General features: G+C 43.6%; 1 protein-coding gene across 3 annotated transcripts in view; it reads right to left on the bottom strand.

Annotated features, from left to right (window-relative positions):
* Positions 1 to 22375, bottom strand: part of EPHB1 (EPH receptor B1) — a 416704-nt gene that overhangs the window by 26850 nt on the left and 367479 nt on the right. For all 3 annotated transcript variants that reach the window (XM_077349124.1, XM_077349123.1, XM_077349122.1), the window contains exons 12-16: positions 21883 to 22098; positions 10293 to 10442; positions 5866 to 6059; positions 3873 to 4028; positions 1710 to 2941 (exon numbers count right to left, since the gene is read on the bottom strand). In XM_077349124.1, the coding sequence (XP_077205239.1) occupies positions 2833 to 2941; positions 3873 to 4028; positions 5866 to 6059; positions 10293 to 10442; positions 21883 to 22098 (825 nt within the window). In that variant the 3' untranslated portion in view covers positions 1710 to 2832. The remainder of the gene's footprint in view (positions 1 to 1709; positions 2942 to 3872; positions 4029 to 5865; positions 6060 to 10292; positions 10443 to 21882; positions 22099 to 22375) is intronic.

Below are 22375 nucleotides of genomic sequence, written 5' to 3'. Positions count from 1 at the left end.
TATTAGGATAACGTTCATAAAACTACTCCATTCTGTTTCAAAATACTTAATGCTCTGCATTCCTACACCGAGGTTGACAGGGAACTAATCACAGTTACTGCCTTATGAGAAGGTTGTGATGCTGAGAAAAACACTATGCGATGCCCTAAAGTAAGGACTGTAAAACATACGTTTCGAAGATATAATGACACAGTTCGAAGTGCTTTCTGTCTTTCTAAGCCTCCTGTATTAGACGAATATGCAGCCGGACAAAAATCTTCCGTTCCAATGATGACACAGATCCAGTAAGCATGGTTGATGTGGTGGACATGCACACTCAGTTTGGCTTTGGAGAAGGAAACAGCTCTTTGATCTGTACTGATTCTTTGTTCTGCCAAATAACCTGGGGCTGTCAATAGCTTGTTTTTGGAGCTTTTCTCTGTCTGTACAAAGGAAACTACTTTTCTACATATTTCTTCATTGGTGATTAGATTATAATTGGGCACACACTTACATACACAGACATGCACGGTGTTCCCAGAAAATAGCAACATGATAATGGCAAGCAAGATGGTAACAAGAGCTCAGGAATTCCTTTGAGAGGAAACAAATCCACCATTAAGGGAGTACATCTGTCTTAGGTAAACATCACATGGAGATTTCTGTTTTCTCATTATATATTTATCATCTCTATTTGCTTGTTACTAGCTTGCTATCTCAAAAATCACAGTGATTTCACATGGTCTTTTTGAGGTGGGGCAACTGGAAAAGTTGAATTACGCTCCTGGGGAATGAAGCTTTCAGTATCTTCCACCAATCAATTCTGATTCCAAACCATTTGAAGGAATGAAGATTACCTAGTTATATGTCTGTATGTCTCATGGTCTTTTTAAGGTACAGATATCTACAAAATCCTTTAGAAAACCTGGAAATGGGATAAGAGACTTGCAGAATTCCAATAGAAGGGGGGGGGCATATCACAATGTATCTTTAAAAATGTTTCTTAAAAAAATCCTTTGTACTACATAGCACAAATGATTGTCTGTAATAATCAACTTGCATGCCAGACAACAGAACACCCAATGGAATGTGGTCGGATGTATTATATAGACCAGGCCTTACTTTCCCAGGACATTACAAATATACTCCGGACACAACTGCAGCTTGCAAAGGTATGATCCAATAAGGTAAGAGAATGGATAATATAATCCACTTGGCTACTTGCTGGGGCATTAGGGGGTGTCTTTAAAGGGATCAAACGTCAGTTGGGGATACTTTAAGTTGAGAGATTCTAGTTTAAGTTACAGAATGCAACTGTTACATCACCTGTCTTCTGACTATATAATTCTGAACGATGGCTACCTTTTCCAGATGATTTGGGAAAATGACCTGTTGTATCCATCCTTTAAATTGTTGGGATGAGTCAGTCTGACAGCTGGCTAAGTAACAGACAGTCTAAGTAAAAATTTTGCTGAGGGGCAATTAATTAATTTACATTATTAATGCCTCATATTTCCTATGCAGGAAGGTACCACTGCCCTTTCTTAAAACACTAATCCCCTTGTATTTATATCAAAGTGGTTTAGGGGAGTGCTAATTTAAATTTCCTAATTGAAATCAGTAGTTAAATAAACAGTAAAATCAAACACCAAAGAGAAGGCCAGCTTGATGCATAATGACACACAACTGGGAAGGAGAGATGAATGTACAGAAGCAACGCATGAACCTACCTGTGATGTCATGATACCAAAGCCAATAAATATGAAAATCCTGAGGTCCACACAATGAAACTAAAGATTCCCGAGCCATCAAGTACAGCTCACTGGTATGCTGAAGGACTAAGTGTTCAGCTGTCCCGTTGCCTCTACAGTTGTGAATCCCATAACAGTTCAACATGAAACCCTTGTGGCATACTCCACTCTTCTGCTTCCTTCCTCCTATGCATTTTCCTTCTTTTGTCATTTCCCATTACACAGTCCACGTGTAGTTGACCTAGACATTAAAGCAAAGCATGTCACTTCTATCTCCCACTGAATCTTTGATTTCCATGGAGGTGATGGATTTATCATTTGCCAGTCCCACTTTCTCATTTTTCTGCTATGGACAAGCAGTGAGGGACTCCACAGTTAAGTTGACGACATACAGACGCACACGCATACACTCGCGGGAATGCCTTTTTGTCTTTTTTCCATGAGGATTTTTTTCCCTTTTTGCAAAAAAATGCAAGCAAAAGAAAAAAACAAGGTTTTCTATTGAAGGTACATCTCCTCTTCAATATGAAGACATTAACTGCATTGTTCTGGATCCCCCATGCAGTGGTCAGTGAAGTCCTTTGGTAACTGATGGAACATCTTTATACTATTAGGTAGCTGTTGAAGAATATTCCCCATGGGTAATGAACACAAAAGGGAAGTGGTGTGTGATAAGGGCTCTGGAAGGAGAACTAAAGAAGAGAAGGAATATGATCACTGAAGATGGTTGCTCTGAGTTGCACCTCTGTTCTCCCCACTGGACTCTTTGACTACTGCTCACTGGTGGTGGGATTTAAGTCTCTTTTCTCCCAGCACACATTGGTTTGTCTTCCGTTTTTTTAAATATATGATTTATACATATTTATACTTATTTATACACTGTTTCCCATGGCATCAGTTAAGTGTGCTTCTGTTGGTGAGAAATGGAAGTTGCCACTTAGAAACAAGTCCCGCATATACTTTGTCTGTGGCTCCAAAAGTTCCCAGACAATAATCCAACCTTTGCACACATCTCGCTGTCTTGTCAGCTTACCCTCCCCTCCCATTTCTAACCCTGTGTTCAACCATCTTTCCCCACATTGTTGTAAGAAGTCATGGAGTGTCATGCCATTGAAGTCGGTGACTGGCTCATCTGTACCCTCATAGACTGCACACTGTTTAGGATCTTCTTCTGGTGTCCAGCCAAGGTAACCCCTATTCTTAGAAGATCTCTGCAAAGAGAAGAGATGGGATCATGAGTGCTGCAAAGAGGTTTATCCTGAATGCCTACTTTGATTATTTGGTTATTTAGCCATGTGACGGCAAATATAAAACGTTGCAGAAGAAATTTCAGGTTGTTAACCCAAGAAAAGCAATCAGAATGCTTAAAGGATGTGGACTGACTGTGACCCAGAAGCCACAGCAAATCTGTACTGGAGTACAAAAGGACTAGGAAGTCTCTTCTTTTTTTTTGAAGTGATGAACATTGGAGGAGATATGTTACCCTGTCTGCTGATGCAACAGCAGATATTTTGAATTAAAATATAAGGAGAAAATTCCCAGTGAAATTACTTAAATGATCAACCCTATACCCGTGGCTAGGCTGCTACATTCAAGATTGGTCATTGATGGTCCCATGGCATACATTCCCCAATATTTGGATTTAGTAAATCTTAATAGTTATACAGAGGGCTGATTGTAACAGTGAGTGAATATTGTGAAATTGATGTTGCTTGCCAAACAGGCTTTCAGGGTGCATAAATTTGACAAAGGTGGGCTGTGCGCAAGAAATGTGGGGGTTTTGGTGGTACCAGTGAATTCTGGGAGCAACTGGACCAATCAAGAATCATAGAATCATGGAGTTGGAAGGGGCCATACAGGCCATCTAGTCCAACCCCCTGCTCTATGCAGGATCAGCCCTAAGCATCCTAAAGCAAAGAAGAGCACAGGCAAAATGGCGTGGAGAGTAAAGATATTTTTTTTGTTACAAGCATATTGGAGATATGATCTACCTCCTTTTCTGACCTGCTCCTAGTACTAAATTAAACAAGTGACTTCCTGAAAGCACACAAAAGGTCCAGCTCCCACTCCCCCCAACACTAAAGCCGATACGAACCACGCAGTTAGCTGAGCCTGAGGTCAGAATGAGAATGCACTACTTACTCTGATGTCATTTGTGCAACTAACTGAAGAGATGTGAATCCAGCGGTCAGAAAATTGTCTCTGTACTGGTTCATTTTGATGGCACTGAGCCAATCTTCTACTGAGGTAAAGGCAGTGAAATCTGGGATGGAGCGATCCAACAGTGGCTGAGAAGGCCTAGAGTAGGATGCAAACACAGAGTCAGGAAGGAGAGCCCACTAGCTTTGAAGCAAGATTATAAAAAGAAAGGCAATGCAAACAAAACAAGGGTAATTGACAGTGCGGTCTTATGCATAGTTATCCCAATCTAAGCTCACTTAAATCAGTGACCTTAAACTGGAGGAACTGTGTGTTCATCATATCTTCCCTTCCTAATCCACCTGATCGTTGGCTAGCTTAACTCCAACACAGCATACTTTAACTTTCCTTTCTCTCCCATTAACAAGATATACCAATTACACTCTAAAATTTCCTAATCCTCTTCACTAAATCAAAACACTCAGTTAGCAGGCCCATATGCTGCTGCTGCTGGACTGTGCAGTTACAGATTGCCGGGTGAGAGGGAATTCCTCCCCCCCAAATTCAAAATAAGCATGTCAGGCTAGAGTGATACTCTCAACAGGCTTGTTGAGATGTGCATGGAGACTTTAGTTCCAAGGGGTTGTGGCCTGCATGATATAAACTAGGGCACCCCTGTCAGGTTCCAAAACTGGGATGGAAAGAATCTGTTTCATGCCACACAATTCAAAGTGGCCACCAAGCATTTGTATGCTCCAGCAACCGTGCAATTATATGGCATTATGATGATGTGTCTGGAAGAATTCAAGACATCTATCTATGTAAGCTACAGCCAAAACAGTCTAGATGAATGTTCCCACTGAGATGTCATTTGCTGTGTATATGTGGCAAGGGGTATCTCTGGTAAGCATGGAGGCTGGAATGAGTTCACAGTACCACACAATAAAGTAGTAATTGGAGTTCCTATACCCAGAAGAATCGAAGAAGGATCACACTAGTGGTCCATCTGGTCCAAAATCCTATCTCATATTGTGGCCAACAACAGGGCACAGAGGTTGAGGTTGCTCCCTGGCACTGGTATTCAGAACTTTACTACCTTTGGATCTGGAGTAGCTGCATGAATCTGTCTAATCCCTAACTAAAGCTGTCTATTTCTGTGGCCATCAACATGTCTTCTAGAAATGAACCGTGCATTTTAATTATTCATTGTGAAAAGAAGTATTTCTTTTTGTTTGAAGTGTATCCAGTGAAGTGTATGGGAATGTACTGCCCATACACTTCACTGGATGCCCTTGAGTCCCAATATCTGGGGAAAGGGAGAAAAAATTATCTTTGTCTGTTCTCTCAAGCTTGCACATAAAATGCCAATAATTGTATAATGAGGATTTTCAGTGTAGGCTATGCATTACACAGCTTAACTATACTGTACTCATACACCATAGGAATGGGACAGGGACAGCAACCACAATGTATAAACCAATTGACAACAAGCTTCTTTCAACCTTAAATCATGAGATTGCACAATCCAAGCTCTATGCTACTCTTTCACTTAGGGTCAGAAAAACTACAAGATGGCTCACATTTAAGGTTATAACATTAACAGAATAATTTTCTAAAGTTTTTGCTAATTAAATGAAGAGGTATAATTTTAATCAGCAGGACAAAGAAGAGAGCACATGGATACATGCTAATGTTCAGGTGTGTTCCTGTACTATGGGCTGAAAAAAGAAATAGTTGAAGATGGTCACGTCTTAAAACTGCAAGTAGTAGCTTACATTAACTATAAATTATCTTTTGCTTCCTTCAGTATCTCAAAGGACACCTATTTGATGATTTGGTACTATGCAAACCTATTCACATTTACTCAGTTCATTAACTGGTTAAAAAAAGGACAGATGATTCTATTTCTATCTGTTTATCTATCTTTGGCTGGTTGGCAGCCCTGTATTGCCTTCAGGGCCTTAGCTGCAGCAAATCCAGTCAGCTGGGAACTTACACAGCGGTGATGGTAGCCACAGTTTTGAGGCTTGCTGGGTTTCGGATCATTTTATCTAGGGTGTTAACTATTTCAGCAAAACGTGGCCGGGTGTTGCGGTCTTTCTGCCAGCAGTCTAGCATCAGCTGATGGAGGGCAGCTGGACAGTCCATAGGAGGAGGGAGCCGATAATCTTGCTCAATTGCATTAATTACCTACAGAAAAAAAAATGCATATTGCATGTTAGAAAAATACAGATGCGCAGAAAAACAATTCAGTATGGTTATGGAAGTGTCCTTTGGCTAAAGCAGGGGTAGTCAAACTGCGGCCCTCCAGATGTCCATGGACTACAATTCGCTGGCAGGGGCTCATGGGAATTGTAGTCCATAGACATCTGGAGGGCCGCAGTTTGACTACCCCTGGTCTAAAGGGTCAAAATTGTATTCGAATTTGGAAAAAAACCCCACAAGATTCCTAGTGGGTGTAAATAAACCTTTTTATTGGAACCAGTGGTAAGAGCACTCAAGACGTATGCATTCACCATTGATGGTAGGCATCTGTTCCTATGCTCAGCACTGTTATGCCTGTTTAGACTAAGTTTCAAGCAAAGGGAAATTTATGAGCAAAAGTGTATGTGTCTGCACCCATTTATCATGCAAACATTCTAACATTTTCATACTGGAACAAATATGGCACTCTTTATCTACTGATTATTCTCTGGCTTATGCAGTGTATGCAAAGAGTGATTTCACAAGAACTACAGATATGAAGAAGCATTTCTTTTACTTGCTCTTATGATAAAGCTTACTTATTAGAAATATTTTCCCAAATTTACATCAGATTCTGCAGGCGAAAGGTGCCCTCGTTACGCTCTATTTTTATATTTATATATAATCAGGATTTCTAAGCTGTTGAATCATTTGGATGTGGTGAACTCAGCACTGAGTTCAACCAATGGATCGTTTGAGCTCCTCTGGTGGTGCACACACCTCCCTCCCTTACTCTCAGAAGGGGATCCCTTTTTCTGATGTTATGAGCACTAATGCCTTAGATGCAGGAGTAAAAGAAGCCATCTATCATGTGCACGAGGAGCAAAGGAAATGTTCTTGGCTCTGAAGGAAGCAGGGCACTCCGGAGTTAATTAGAGTGCAGCTGCTTCAAGACAAAGGTAGTCCCTTCTCTGTTCGGCAGCCACCACTCTCATTATCTCTGCCTGTCATGCCGGAGTACAGGACTTGCTCAAGTCACTGCACCTGGCTCATAATCCTTCTGAACATTTTCAAAGGGCCTGCAAGATTCCTAGTGCCCAATTACCAGCACACTGGCTTCACTTCCCATTTCCTCTCCTCCTTTTATGCTAGAAACTCCTTCCTACTGCAAAGGTTTGAAATAAAAAAAGGCAAGTCTGTATCTCACAGCTAGCATTTCTAAGCTTTTCTCTAGAGCTCCGGGGGAGGGAGGGAGGTTGGATAGGCGAGAATGGCTCAGCTAACTGTCTGGCCTCTCCCAACATCTCAGCTCTGAGGTTATGGAGAAGAAAGAAAACCTAACCTCCACTAGCCTTTCACCTTAGGGATTCTCAAACCTTAGAGATTCCCTGCCCAAATTCCTGCCTCACCAAGACACCAGACAAAACCCATTGTCACCTTTTATTTTTGCACAGCTCCACAATCGATTCCTCTGCAGGGATGTTTGGCGATTACTCATTTCTTAAAATAGTTATAGTCCACCTTTCAATTAATCACAAGCCACAAGGCAGCTAACAAACTTGAAACCACAATATGCAAAGAAGGAAAAATATCATGCTATCTGTACTCTACTCGTCCAGCGTACAGTCATGTTGCTTACACTACAAGTAAGTACCCTTCTTCATTCCAAGTCCAGGTGTAAAGTCTAGTATGAACATGGTAGTGGATGTTCCCCTTTCTTTTCTATGTTGTCAACAGGAAAGTGAGTTTCTGCTCCTTCCTTTCTAAACCACTGGGGAGAAAAGAGTAGCTCCACATTCCTATTCAGTACCCTTTTCACCCCTGCAGAAGGGGTTCTGAGGTAACATATACTCAAGAATGCAAGGTGGGCTCCGTGCTCATTGGGATCATGACTGTATTACACATAAACCTGCTTTACACTCAAGAAGACCATCAAGGTCAATATTACTATTACAACAGAAAATGGGCGTATTTATGGTATAAAAATTTGAAACTGACAAAGTGTCAAGCATTGCATGAAAATGGGTTTAAGACGTTTTATAGATGGTATTTGACTGTCTAAACCAGGGGTAGTCAAACTGTGGCCCTCCAGATGTCCATGGACTACAATTCCCAGGAGCCCCTGCCAGCATTCGCTGGCAGGGGCTCCTGGGAATTGTAGTCCATGGACATCTGGAGGGCCGCAGTTTGACTACCCCTGGTCTAAACAAACTGGTGGCAAATGCTGGAACTGTCAGGATGCTATTGGGTCATATTTCCACATGTGATGGAAGTGTAAACTAATCAAAAAGCTTTGGATAAAAGTGAATGACAAATGGCAAATTATGTTTAAATGTAAATTTGCATGAGATCCAAAAAATACGTTGTTAAACATCTTACTAACAGGTGTACCCAAACAGGGTGCAGAATACTTTTTCATGCAACAACTGCAGCGAGACTAATGCATGCAACCGGATGGAAGCAACAGCAGGCTCCCCACATAGACTCATGGAGCACAAAACGCAAGAGCGCTAGCAGTAATGGTTAAGCTAACATACTTAGTCAAGCACAGATCGCTGGAAGCTTTCCAAAAACACTGGGATGAGTATCTGAAATATTTTTTAACTGTTATTTATGTAACCTTTCTGTAAGTTTTCTTAATTATTGGGGGGAAAAATTAAAAGAATGCAGGATGGGGCCTGTGTTCACTGGGATAGAAACTGCTTTACACATAAGGCTGCTTTACACTGAATAAGACCATCAAGGTCAATATTGTCTACTCAACCTGCAAGCGGCTCTCCAGGATCTTAGGCAGAGGAATTTCACATCCACCATTGCCTTGTCCTTTTAATTGCATGCAGAAGGTCCCAGGTTTAATCTCTTTAATCTTCAGTGAAATGGTTCAAAACATTAACCTATGATCTTGTAGAGATGTTGCCAGCTAGAGAAGGTAATGCTGACTACGACAGACCAACGGCCTGACTCAGTATAAGGCTGCTCCATGTGTTCATTACCAGTATCATTTTGTACCACTGGGGTGGGGCTGTGGCAAAGTGGAGGAGTCTCTGCTTTGACTGCAGTAGCTCTCAGATACAATCCCTGGCTTCTCCAGTTAAAAGGACAAGGGAGAAGGTAACATAAAAGGCCTCAACCTGAGACCCTAGAAAGCTGCTGTCATTCTGAGGAGGCAGTACTGAATTTGATGTACTGATGGTTTGGTTCTGTAAAAGGCAACTTCACATGAGTGAAACACATTCTGCAGGTTAGAAGGATTCTCCTTAGAATTTGAAGTGAGATCCTTGGTTAGACAGGTACATCAAAGAAATCCCTCACTATATGAATCCTAAATGGAAGGTGAGGACTGAATATCCCTAGGACTGGAATATCACACTCCTGTTTTAGAAGAAAAGCTCAATTAACAATTGGCTGCAACAGGACACAGGACAGAGAAATTATACAGTAATGAAAGATTATCTGCAAGAACTCGTCTTTGAACAGACGGCTTCAACAAGAAGAACATGAGAGCCAGTTCAGAGGATGCTATGTAAGCAATATTAGAGTCTGATTATGGAAAGAGAAAACCAGAGGACTAAAGACTCTGATTCCACACAACTTGCCTTCAGCCTCACAGCAGTTTACTAAATTAGCAAACAAAAACTTATCTATACCAAACAGAACCAAATTTATAATAGAGTGACAGAAAGAAAAATAGGTACAGGAGTATATAGGAAACGCAAAGTGCTATGCAGTTATCTCTATACTAGACAAAATGAAATGTGTTCCATGGTTCCAGGAAACAAATTAATTCCCTCCAGGCTAATATGATTCTTCTGGAGAAGGTCAGAGAACAACATAGTTTGTTTTTTTTTTAACTTACAAGAAGAGAGGAGGAAAGACTTTCAAGAGAGATCCTACTTCTGTGATGAACGCTCCTCAGTGTTGTAAGGAACAAAAGTCTTGGAGCAAGACAATATTTTACTTGGAAAGCTGGAAACAGTTCCCTTCGACACACCTCTTGGGGGATACCTCTGTAACATCTAGCTCCAATAATATAACTATTGGTAGGATAGAGATGATGGCCTCATAGTATAGAGGAACTTTCAGTTTTAGATTGTGGGGTGGGTGGGAATATAGAATGGAGTTAATGAAAATCAAGTGACGCTTCCTGGAAATGTATTGGTAATACTTGAATCTCTGTTCTCCACACCAAAATGCAAAGCTGCGATTGCTATATTCTAAGGCAAGATTCACACTACTCACATCTTGATTAGACATGTCCCAATAAGGTCTTTCCCCAAAGGACATGACTTCCCACATCACAATTCCATAACTCCATACATCGCTGGCAGAAGTGAACTTGCGATAGGCAATGGCCTCTGGAGCTGTCCACCTCACTGGAATCTTTCCACCCTGAAGCAGAAGGAAACAGAAATGTTAACTACCAACGCCCATCCTGAATAAGATTTTGTTTAGTCCACATGCAATTTCCACACATATTCAAACGTGTCTTCTATTATCCATACTAGCTCAGTATGACCCTCAAGGATAATATCATGAAAATGCTGACCCTGCTTTAGAACCATCTAATCTTCACCAATTAAACACCACTCAATACTCAGAAGATCTGAAAATGCAAATTAGGTGGCTTTAATATATTTTAATGATTTTAAAACTTAATTGTTTTAACTGTTATATATGTATTATATTTGTATTGTTTTGTTCTGATATTACCTGCCCTGACTCAACCAAGAAGGGTGGGATATAAAAATAAATTTATTATTATTATTAATTTCAAGCTGTGTTTGAGTGGTAAAAGGTAAAGGTATCCCCTGTGCAAGCACTGGGTCATGTCTGACCCTTGGGGTGACGCCCTCTAGCGTTTTCATGGTAGACTCAATACAGGGTGGTTTGCCTATGCCTTCCCCAGTCATTACCGTTTACCCCCCAGCAAGCTGGGTACTCATTTTACCAACCTCGTAAGGATGGAAGGCTGAGTCAACCTTGAGCCGGCTGCTGGGATTGAACTCCCAACCTCACGGACAGACAGTTTCAGATAGCATTTCTGCCACTTACCACTCTGCACCACAAGAGGCTATGTTTGAGTGATACTACACAGCAGAAAAGGAAAATGTTGAGAACCTTGATCATTCTTGCCTTTACATTTCCAAATGGAGGAATTTTCAAACATCTGACAAGTCCTAATGGACCTTCAAATGTATCAGCTATTCCAGAGAGGATATAACAAGAGTTGGCTGTCAAAATTCCACACAGTTTGGTACAGACTGTATAAGAGGATGTAGGAAGCAGGGGAAACCATGCAAATATTGCCTTGGTCTTAGCTTGGTGTAGTGGTTAAGAGTGGCAGTCTCTAATCCGGAGAGCCAGGTTTGATTCCCCACTCCTCCACCTGCAACCAGCTGGATGGCCTGTTAAAGCTTTCCTCACAGAGCAGTTTCTTTCAGAGTTCTATCAGTTCCACCTACCTCACAGGGGTTCTCTTGTGGGGAGAGAAGGGAAGGCAATTGTAAACCACTGTCAGACTCCTTTGGGCAATGAAAAGAGTGGTATAAAAACCAACTCTTCTTCTTCTTCATTTCCTAGACCAAAGCTAGGAACTGAGAAGCTGAACTTTAGGACAATGGGTTTAAACTTTATGCCCTTATTTGGGTGGTTAGGGACATCAGGAGTGTGGCTTCATCTTGCCCTCCATTACACATTACACCCTACTTGGTTTTGTAGGTTTTACATTCTACACTTCTAGTTCAGCATGATGTGGTGGAAAACTGCCATTGTGTTATGACCAAATGGTTGCTTCACATGTTATGCAGCGGCTTTCTAGTGCATGAACTTATATAGTACATATATCTGTAGACATGCAACTCCCAAATACCCATATCACTATACATATCACATTTATGCATACATGTACATCAAATTAAAACATGTGACATACCACTGAAGACTTTGCCACTGTAATGCCTCCCAGTTCCTTAAGCAGTAGCCCATGTCTCCTTACATTCCTTTGCATGAATACCCAGATCCATAGCCTTTAGTATTAATTTATTAGTATAACAAGGAAAACAGAGATTAAAGGTCCCTGACTTTAAAGGTTCCTGATGACTTGGATTCAAGCAGGCAATTCAATGTCATAATTCTTCTTCTAGCACTAATTTCTGACAAATATCCTAATGCAGCATAGCAGCATGGCAGAGAGCACAAATATCCTGCTCCATATGCTAGTAGAGAAAGGATGTCCAATAGCAAATATAGCAAACAATGAAGCCATACCTGCATGTACAATGATATTATGGTATCAGTTTTATGGAAGACAAAACAGAAGTCCAGTGGCATTTAAGAAATGAACAACATTTATTCCAGTTTGAGCTTTTGTGAGACTCAGTTCTTCAGATATGGTATTAAAAGGAGTTTCATTGATTTAAAACCATTGACTTTAATGGATGGAGGACAGTTGTCACAGTTTAGGACTGCACAAATTGGTATCTGATTACTATACTGCCGTTCCCTTCGCCCAAGAATTGGCTGTCTCTAATCTTAACCATTCATATTGCATAGCCTTTTGTCATTAAAAAGCCTGGGGGTATCCCAATGCCTTGGGTCAGTGCAAATCCAGATGATGTTAAAGATGATGTCATATTTTCAGCCAAATTAGTTATTTTGAATTGAATTTAGGTTTGCATTACAGATATGTCCAGTAGAACAGACCAATGTCAAATGTTCTAGTTCAGAAGATCACTCAGGAGTGACCAGTTTCTTTCCAAGCAATTAAATGGAGCTCTCCTTCCCTCCTCCAGTGCTGCTGCTGAAATTACTTTCTTATCCTTTCCTTTAAAGCTATATCGTCAGCTTCTCTCCTCTTTATCCATGAGAAAGATGTGTGCACACACATGCACACAACTTTGTTCTGGATAAGAAAGCCACAGCACCAGCATCATTTCCTATGTGCCTCTCCTTCTCTTCCTCCTTAACAAGTGCCCTCCTCCATCAAAGACACTATGACCTCCATCAAAGACACTATGCATGGGGCGGGTAGTACAGGGTGTCGGCAGCAGGACACCGGGGCTAATCCTTGATTATGTATGATGCTGCCGCCATCCTAGCTCTGGCCCGGCGCAGTGCCCCAGATAGTCCTCAGAATGTGAATGCGAGAACTCCTGCATTTCCCGCGATACTGTGGGCGCCATCCGTGCCACTCCAGCATCAGCCCCGTGCATAATCGGAAGAGACACTATACACTCCTGTCAGCTCCGCAGAGCTTCGGAGCTGGACGGGGTGTTCCCCACCCCTACCTTGGACGGTGAGTGGCATGCTGCTGGCCTGCCATTGTGAAGTAGGGGCCCCCTGCCCCCCACTCCTGCTGCCGCTACACAGTGCACCAGGCTCTTCCAGCCCCAGCGTTGTGCGCGCTCACATCCTAGGCTGGGGCAGTCTGCATATGCTGGGGGATTCCCTCTGGGACGCAGCAGGGCATGCCACCTTGCCGTAAGGACCTGGCAGCAGCCTGGTGTGGCTGCTGCCGTGCATAATCAGTCTATGTGCTTCTTCCAGAAGAAACATAAAGTTAATTGAATGTTTCCCTCCTGCAGAGCAAGTTACAAGTTCCCCCGTGAGGTAGGCTCAATTAAGAACAAGTCACTGGCATGAGATTATCTAGTGAGCTTCATGGCTCAGTGGCGATTTGAACCCAGACGTCTCCATGCCTATCCTGATGCCTGAATCACTTTATCACACTAGTTAGCTTATTACAGATCATGTACGATCATGCCTGATTCACACAAGGAACATGAGCACTGATGGTATTCCAGCGGTGTTTCTTAAATGTAAACAGTCACTGAGCTAACAAGCTCTCATTCCCATGAATGCCAATGAACAGACAAGTGTTTTGGAAAGGACAATGTGTTTCCCACAGAGAATACGTAGGTGCTCTCTCTCACTTCCTAGGCCCCAAAGAAGCAACAATAACAGCTGCTTCCGTACACTTCTTTGCATATAAAGCAGAAAGAATGGTCTTCAGGGTTTTGGCCTGCATGACACTCCCTCATCTGGTCTGCTTTGTATTGGGAAACATGCTAAGTTCCCCTGCTTAGGCCCTACTTCCTAAGGAAGATAGCAAGGAAAAGGCGAGAAAGTGGGGTTCCCCTTGGCATAAAGATGATAACTCATCATAAGGCATTGAGAGAGCATACCAGATGACAAACAACACCTATTTCAGTTAGTCTAAAATTAATGAACTTCCAATGCTGAGAGGTAACTTGTATTGGTACCCTTTCATCAGATTCCATAGCATTTGCAGGTATGCATATCTGAGTGAGTACTTCTGATCGTGGCTAGGAAAGCTGGGAGGAATTATGCTCACAAACAGGAAGTCTCCTGTTGAGTTGATCAGGACACTGCAGGAGATAATTTGAAAATCATCAGGAAGTTCCTATCCTATCTATGCTAAATATACATTTCTTTTGACGCCCCCTGCAGGACATGTTTTATATTCTGCTCAATTATGCACACTGCAGATTTTGCATATTTCAACATTCACCAGTATTCAATTATATTCAACTAGATATTAAGCCCGCTGTGGGCAAAATACAGCGGGCCCTAGGATGATGGATGGGTGGAGGGATGGGGTGAAGGAAGGAGGAAAAGGAGAAAGAGAGACAGAAAGACAGAAAGAAAGGGAGGAAGATAGAGACAGAAGAAGAGGGAGAGAAACAGGTAGCCAGGAAGAGGCAGATGGAGGAGAGGGAAGAAGGGAGAAAGGGAAAAACAAAATGAATGCTGGGAGGAAGGAAAGGAGAAAGGGAATGCTGGGAGGAAGGGAAGGAGGAAGGGAATGCTGGGAGGAAGGGAGGAACAGAGTAAGGTAGGTGGCATTGGGACCTTCTGCTGGGCCCAGGGGCAGGCTCGGCTGCCCCAGGGCCCGGCAGAAGGCTCGGGACGGGGGCGGCAGGCTTTGCGGCCTACTGCCGGGCCCAGGGGCAGGCTCGGCTGCCCCAGGGCCCGGCAGAAGGCTCGGGACGGGGGCGGCAGGCTTTTCGGCCTACTGCCGGGCCCAGGGGCAGGCTCGGCTGTCCCAGGGCCCGGCAGAAGGCTCGGGACGGGGGCGGCAGGCTTTGCGGCCTACTGCCGGGCCCAGGGGCAGGCTCGGCTGCCCCAGGGCCCGGCAGAAGGCTCGGGACGGGGGCGGCAGGCTTTGCGGCCTACTGCCGGGCCCAGGGGCAGGCTCGGCTGTCCCAGGGCCCGGCAGAAGGCTCGGGACGGGGGCGGCAGGCTTTGCGGCCTACTGCCGGGCCCAGGGGCAGGCTCGGCTGCTCCAGGGCCTGGCAGAAGGCTCGGGACTTCGGGAGTGGGCTTTGTGGCCTTCTGGCGGGCCCAAGGGCAGGCGAGCCTACCCCAGGGCACGGCAGAAGGCTCCCTGGGCGATGGGAAGCCGGCCGGAGGACTTACCGCTGGGGAAGGCTTCTTCCTCTGAGCGGCAACTCCCCGGCAGGCCCAGGTGAGGCTGGGCCAACCAGCCAATGGGGAGCCGCGCTTTGCGCGGCTCCCCATTGGCTGCTTGGCCCTCGAGTGACACTTGGAGGGCCCAATCAGGAGCCGCTTTGCGGCTCCTGATTGGGCCCTCCGAGTTTTTATCCCGGACAGGGCCCGCCCTAACTCCTCCCCACTTGCCCTTACTCCTTTATTCCTCCCGCTCCTCCGGAGCGGGGGGAGGGTTAAAGATGATAGGAAACTGTTGACTATCCAGAGAGCAATTCTAAAAAGGTCTATTCAATGGGGCTTTCTCCTTGGGTGATCTCTTTATTGTTATTAATCCAGAAATTACTCTATCTGTTGCAAAATAGTTGACAGTAGTGATCTTCTTTAAATGCTGCTAAAATGAGTATTACCTTGCTGACCTTTAGAGAAATTGTATAGGTGCACTGTTATATTTTATTCAATGTGTTTTAGACTTTTATGAGATATATGTTTTGGTACTTTGACTTTCTGTCTGTTCTGTCACATTTTCTAACATTGGTTTTGCTTCTTTTGCTCTGTTATAACATACTGGCTTTATGCTCAAGACCTTTAACCATATGAGCTTAATAATAAAAGGAAAGGTGTTTCCTGGAAGTAAGCCACATTGGATAGACCTATTCAGGGTTGCTCTCTGGGTAGAAGAAGAAGAGTTGGTTATTATATGTTGCTTTTCACTACCCGAAGGAGTCTCAAAGTGGCTTACATTCACCTTCCCTTTCGCCTCCCCACAACAGACACCCTGTGAGGGAGGTGAGGCTGAGAGAGACCTGATATTACTGCTTGGTCAGAACAGCTCTGTCATTGCTGTGGCGAGCCCAAGGTCACCCAGCTGGCTGCATGTGGAGGAGCAGGGAAACAAACCCAGCCAGATTAGAAGCCAGTGCTCCTAACCACTACACCAAGTAGTCATCATCTTCCTACTATTGCTGTGTCATCCTAGCAAGAACACTGAGCAAATGGTTGAATTTAACTCACTCAGAGACAAGGAAGCAGGAGATCCCACCCAACTGGTATCTCGCCCAATCCTGAGAAAACTTCTCAGCCAAAATAACTGTTCACTGGCCCTAACCTTTATCACAAGTGTGAGCCAGCTTGGCGTAGTGGTTAAGAGCAGTGGCTTCTAATCTGGAGAACTGGGTTTGATTCCCCATTCCTCCACATGCAGTCAGCTGGATGTCCTTTGGCTAGTCACAGTCCTGTTAGAGCTTCTCTCAGAGTGCTCTCAGTCCCTACCTCACAGGGTGTCTGCTGTGGGGAGAGGAAAGAGAAGGCGAATGTAAGCCACTTTGAGACTCCTTCAGGTAGTGAAAAGCAGCATATAATAACCAACTCTTCTTCTTCTTCCTTGAACTGTTCCATCTGTTCTTGGTTATTTCACAACATGAGGCACTACTCTGTACTGCTGAGTTACATTGCAGGAGGGAAGACACAAGGAAGAAAATAAGCAGCAGCCAGAGCATGTGCACTGTTAGAAAACAATCATCTTGTTTCCATGTAAATGATTCATACCATAATTAAAACTAATGGGAGGGAGGAGGGAAACACAGACAAAAGTGTGACACTGACTCTGGGTGGAACTACCAGCTCTGCTTTTCAGTGGCGTTTCAATGATGCATGGCAAAACAGATTTGGTCTTCGTAATAAAAAGTCTATTTTAAATAGCTGAAAAAGGAGAAATTTGCTCCAAGGTTGTTTTCTTCTACCTTTCCCCCAGAGTGAGCTATGAAGCTGCCATGGGAGGCAGAGATGTAATTGTAGGCAGTGCATCATCTCCCAGCTGCTGGGGAAACCATTTGTGGCATAAATTAATGGCAGAAATACGGATGAGAGAATCTGTTTTCTCTCCAGGGGTGGGAGAGGCCACTTGATGCCCAATCCAGGCAGCTAGCACTGGGCATTTCAAAACTCACGCTGATTTACTTAAATGGACTGCAGTATGCAGCCAGGGGAAAACAGCAGAGTTCCCAGTTCAGCCATGGATGGCTGATTCAAGGATGGCTCCTCAGATTCTCCCTTTGTGTACAGTTACCTAGCTTGATCAACTATCCCACTGATTAACATCAGGAAGGAACCAACTCATCGGGAACCCTCCTAAAAAAATATTAATCACCCCCCCCCCCAGGTTAGGTTTTTAAGAAGGTAGCTTTTAATAGAATTTTAATTTAAAGTTTATATATTAATTATTTTATTTATGCATGGTATTTTGTTTTGTATATTTTATCCTGTTGTGACCTGCACTGAGACAGAAGAAGAACAACAACATTTATATCAGCTGGTTTCCCCTTGGTTTCCCCCCCCCCCTCAGACATTCAACCTGGCATTCAGTTTCTATGTGCTTGCTGACATCAGCCGTGTGCTTCATTTCAATCTAGCCAGGGCCAAGGATAAACACCATAGGATCGCTCTTAACTTCTCTGAAGCAGGGACCATTCATATCTGCTAAATGAACTAGTTAAAATATATGTCTTGTAGGTCATCGGAAGGGAAGGCAGAAGAAATGGCAGGCTGAAGCCTTGCTCTCATTAGCTGCTGGGTAAAACTGTAATGTTAGGCCTGTTAACGCTGATGCTCAATGAACTGAGAACTCTGCCATCTTATTCAGTAAATCACATAAGAAGAGCCCTGTTGGATCCACAGGTCCCCCCTGGAGGATGGCATCCCTGGGGCATAAGACCGCAGTTTCCCCTCCCCAGAAGCCCTTTTCTCTGGGGGGACTGACCTCTGCTGTTTGATGAAGAGCTGTCATTCTGGAGGATGTCCAGGTTTCCTGGGGAGATTAGCATTTCAGGGCACAAGGCTGCAGAGTCCCCCCTCCCAAGCAGCCATTTTTCTCCAGGGGGACTGATCCCTGTTGTCTGATGAGCTGTCATAGCAGAATTCTCCCTCCAAAAGAGCCATTTCCCCCTAGGAAGCTGATCTCTATAGTATGCAGATAAACTCCAATTCCAGGAGGTCTTCAGGCCACACCTGGAGGCTGGTGACCCCTGGGTTAGGAATGCTCCTTGAAGTTTGGAGCCCATGTGGGGTGGGTGGGAGAAGGAGTAAAGGCTGCCCACCAGCCCTAGGGAACCCAGTGCGGCCTCCCTCCCTCCCAGCTGGATCTCAAGATCCAGCGGAGAATAGGACAGGGGGAGGGTCAGCACCCAAGAAAGCCACAGGGCAGGCATGTGTGCTAGTGCCCATTGTATTCTTGGGTACAAAGCACTTTGCCCCTAGTGTGAAATACAGTCTTGTTACTCTTTGTTCATAGTCTACACTATCCCGGGATCCCTGTACCAAGAGTATATGTCACTGCAAGGTCTGGCTCCATTGTTCAGAAGGATTGTATTTTTGTAGGGACAAAATGTTGCAATTTAGAGACTAGGACAGAGGGTAATAACTTCTATTCTCACACCATTTTCTGCTGAAAATTGCCATTCGCAAAATGTTTTTTATCCACAAGGGAGGAGAAATATGATTACTGGTCAGTATTATTGGGGGGGGAGGGGATCATGGAAGTGCATGCAAGATGTAATTCTGCCCTTAGACACCTAGCATTCAGAACCTGATGGGTACACTGGATACAATCCAGCACAGAATTATGCACACTGGATGTAACTTCGGTACTTTGTTTTTACCCAATGAAGTAATCAAAGCCCTTAGGTTCTATTATGGCAAATTGCCAGCACGCTCTATTTCAGATCTGTAGTCAAAGATCTGATTTCTATTAGAAGTAATCCCAAGTAATCTATAGAAAAAAGGTTTTCCTTCAGCCTTTGCTGGGGGCTGAGAGCATACATTGAATGTAACATAGAATACAAATATCTGGGAATGTTGATAGTACAATCAAATTTTTTCCAGGCTACCTCACACAAAGTCCCAATTCAGAAAAATGTACACACGCATAAGGGGCTAGCTTCAGGTCAGAGCAAGAGGGCTAATAATACACAGCACAGTAACACAGTGGAAGAAAATGGGAGAATAGTTTTTAGGATAGGGATAGATAGATGCAAACATGATTCCAGGGCAGTGGAGGGTCAGCCTATATTTCCATGGTGTTCCCCAGTACAGCCAATTATTTCCACCTGCACAGATTGCTGGCTGCCATGCACTCTTATGAAGGAAAGTACAGTATAGCTCATAGGGGCACTTGTTTGGAGGAGTACTAAACCCACCTTTGACCCCGATATTGAGTGGTCTGCTTGTACAGAGGCCTAAAAAGGTTGGAGAGGCATCAATCAGAGGTGCTTTAAGCATAGGTTATTCTGATTAGAGTTGAGATGTTAAAACTAGATAATCCACCAGATTTTTTTCAAGCCCATGATTTCTGTGATTCTAGTACTGATAATGCCTAAATTCTGCTAAGGGTCAAAAGCTACTAGACATCCATACTGATAAAGTGCAGAAACTAGCTACCGAACGCCACATCCCAGCAAGATACCAATCAGAGCCCTTTGAGCTAACTGTGAAACTAGAGTCTTGCAAGGTACAATATCATCACAAGGTCAGCCAATACCATACTGACTTGCTATAGTCATCTGCCAAGAAAAAAAAAAGAAAAGCTTCCCCTTAAATGAGAGAATTTATTGTAACAGCTGAACTGGACTGCCCGCCTTTGTTCCCATGCAGAGCTAATAAGATCCCAGGAGAATCAGTTTTGACAGGCAAAACCACATGGGGTAGGAAGAGCTAAACCCTCTTTCCCTCATACTGTGGCTCCAAGCCAGATCAGAGGCCTTGATGAGGATTGTGCATTTGAGTATATCTGAGCTGAACTGAAACCCAACATCTTTCAGGTTGTCTTGGGGATATTCAAGTGACCCCAAATTTTATGAGTGATGAAAATGAATCTCCCAGAATTTTGGGATTATTTTGCTTTCAGGGAGACAAAGAACTGGGAAGACAGAGAGAGATGAATTTAAATTTTAAAGAGGCTGGAAGCCCACCAAATAGCTGATAGTCAGGTAGATAAAGACCAAGTTTACTGCCCTTGGGAATGACAGAACCTTGATTGCCATGGGTGGTGAGCTCCCCCTCACTGGCATTCTTCAAGCAAAGGTTGGATACACACTTTTTTTGGATGCTTGAGGATGCTTTGGGCTGATCCTGCGTTGAGCAGGGGGTTGGACTAGATGGCCTGTATGGCCCCTTCCAACTCTATGATTCTATGATTCTATGGGTACTGTACTAGTGAGGCCCGATCTACTTGTATGCAATAATGCAGCACTTATATCTAACAGCAATAGACTTGGTTTTCCATCTATCCAGTCATCTGCTGTTAAGTGGGGCTTCTAGTCTTTTAATATTTAAGAGATTTAGATGCCATCTGCTGATGTCATCTTCCTCTCTCTCCCTCCCTGCTCCTACTGCCTCGGGGAGAGAACTATAAAAATGGTCCCAAATTTGGGAGACCTGGAAAAAAAATCCCAAAATGGAAGTGGGGATTCAGAAACTTCAGGATAACAAAAAGCATGTCCTCACCAAAATCTGGATCTGAAATTAGCATGAAATTTTTGAAGCGCACATCCCTAGCCCTAATTAACAGCAACTTAAAAAAAAAAAGAAAACATGTGGAAAGATAGGCTCATAGATCTTTCCACACCACCTACTTTGTTCTTATTTTAAACCCAGAGCTACAGAATCCTGTTTTGCTGTTCTAACTCTCAAAAAGTGTAATTGCTCTTGTCTGATAGATTTTCATGTGAATGGAGCATTTATACTCTTCACTAAAAGGCTACAGAGGCTGTCTGAAGCATGCATTAAAACTTTTTCATGTACCTAAGTGGTGACATCCTGCTCCCAACTTGTGTCATTATGCCACTGAGAGGTGACATGCACTGCAATAGGAGTTCCTGGGCTTAATGAGCTGTTGGCAAGCTCATATGAGATAGAGGAGGAGTGCTATGGTGACAATAACATACGCTCCAGAAAGAGGACATTTCCAGTGTCTTCACAATTTCATTTTTAGCTCAATGGCAGTGAGGTGGCTGCTATGATGAGCCTATCACATCCTAATCACACATACTATTTTGTGGTTCCGTTGAATTGCCATCTGCTATTGTCACCTGTTTTCTGGCAACAATTCCTTGGAAGAAACACTTTTTCTATCCTTGCTACCGCTTTTCATCTTACATGTTTAAAACTGAATTTCTTTGGGGCCAAAACTGCGTCTTAAAATATGAATGCCACTGGACCCAGATTATTCCCTGCTCCCTAATTCTGTGTAATAAACATTAGAACGAATGTTCAAGTCATTGCCTGAATGCTAACTGCTAGACATGACACAACTTCTCCTATCTCCACAGGAATTATTATGTGCACACAATGGGGAACTGGTACATACCAATGAACTGGTGTAGGTTGGGTCCGAGGTGTCATCTTGTAAGTAGCGTGAGAGTCCAAAGTCAGATACTTTGCAGACCAAGTTGCTGTTGACCAGTATATTCCTAGCAGCAAGATCTCGATGGACATAATTCATTTCTGCAAGGTACTTCATACCAGCTGCAATCCCTCGTAGCATCCCCACTAACTGGATGACTGTGAACTGTCCATCATTTTGCTATGCATGTGAAAATAAAGCACCAGAGTCAATATGTGTTCAGAGTTAACAAAGAAGGCAGGCTACGAAGAAGCTGCCACCACAAACAGTCTGGCACAGGAAGGGCCATCTGAACAGATAGGGATGCTGGGAAAAGATCCTAGGAGTTAGGGCAACTCAGAGGCCATGGCTGAAAGAAGAGGCCAGGAGTGGTAATAGGCTGAGAAAGAAAGAACCTGAAGAAACCACAGGTCAAGGACAGACAGTCCTCAGGTAAATGACAGAGAACACAAGGAGA

Source organism: Paroedura picta, chromosome 8, assembly GCF_049243985.1.
Source record: "Paroedura picta isolate Pp20150507F chromosome 8, Ppicta_v3.0, whole genome shotgun sequence".
Classification (NCBI taxonomy): Eukaryota; Metazoa; Chordata; class Lepidosauria; order Squamata; family Gekkonidae; genus Paroedura; species Paroedura picta.
This window is presented reverse-complemented; position numbering and strand designations above follow the sequence as displayed.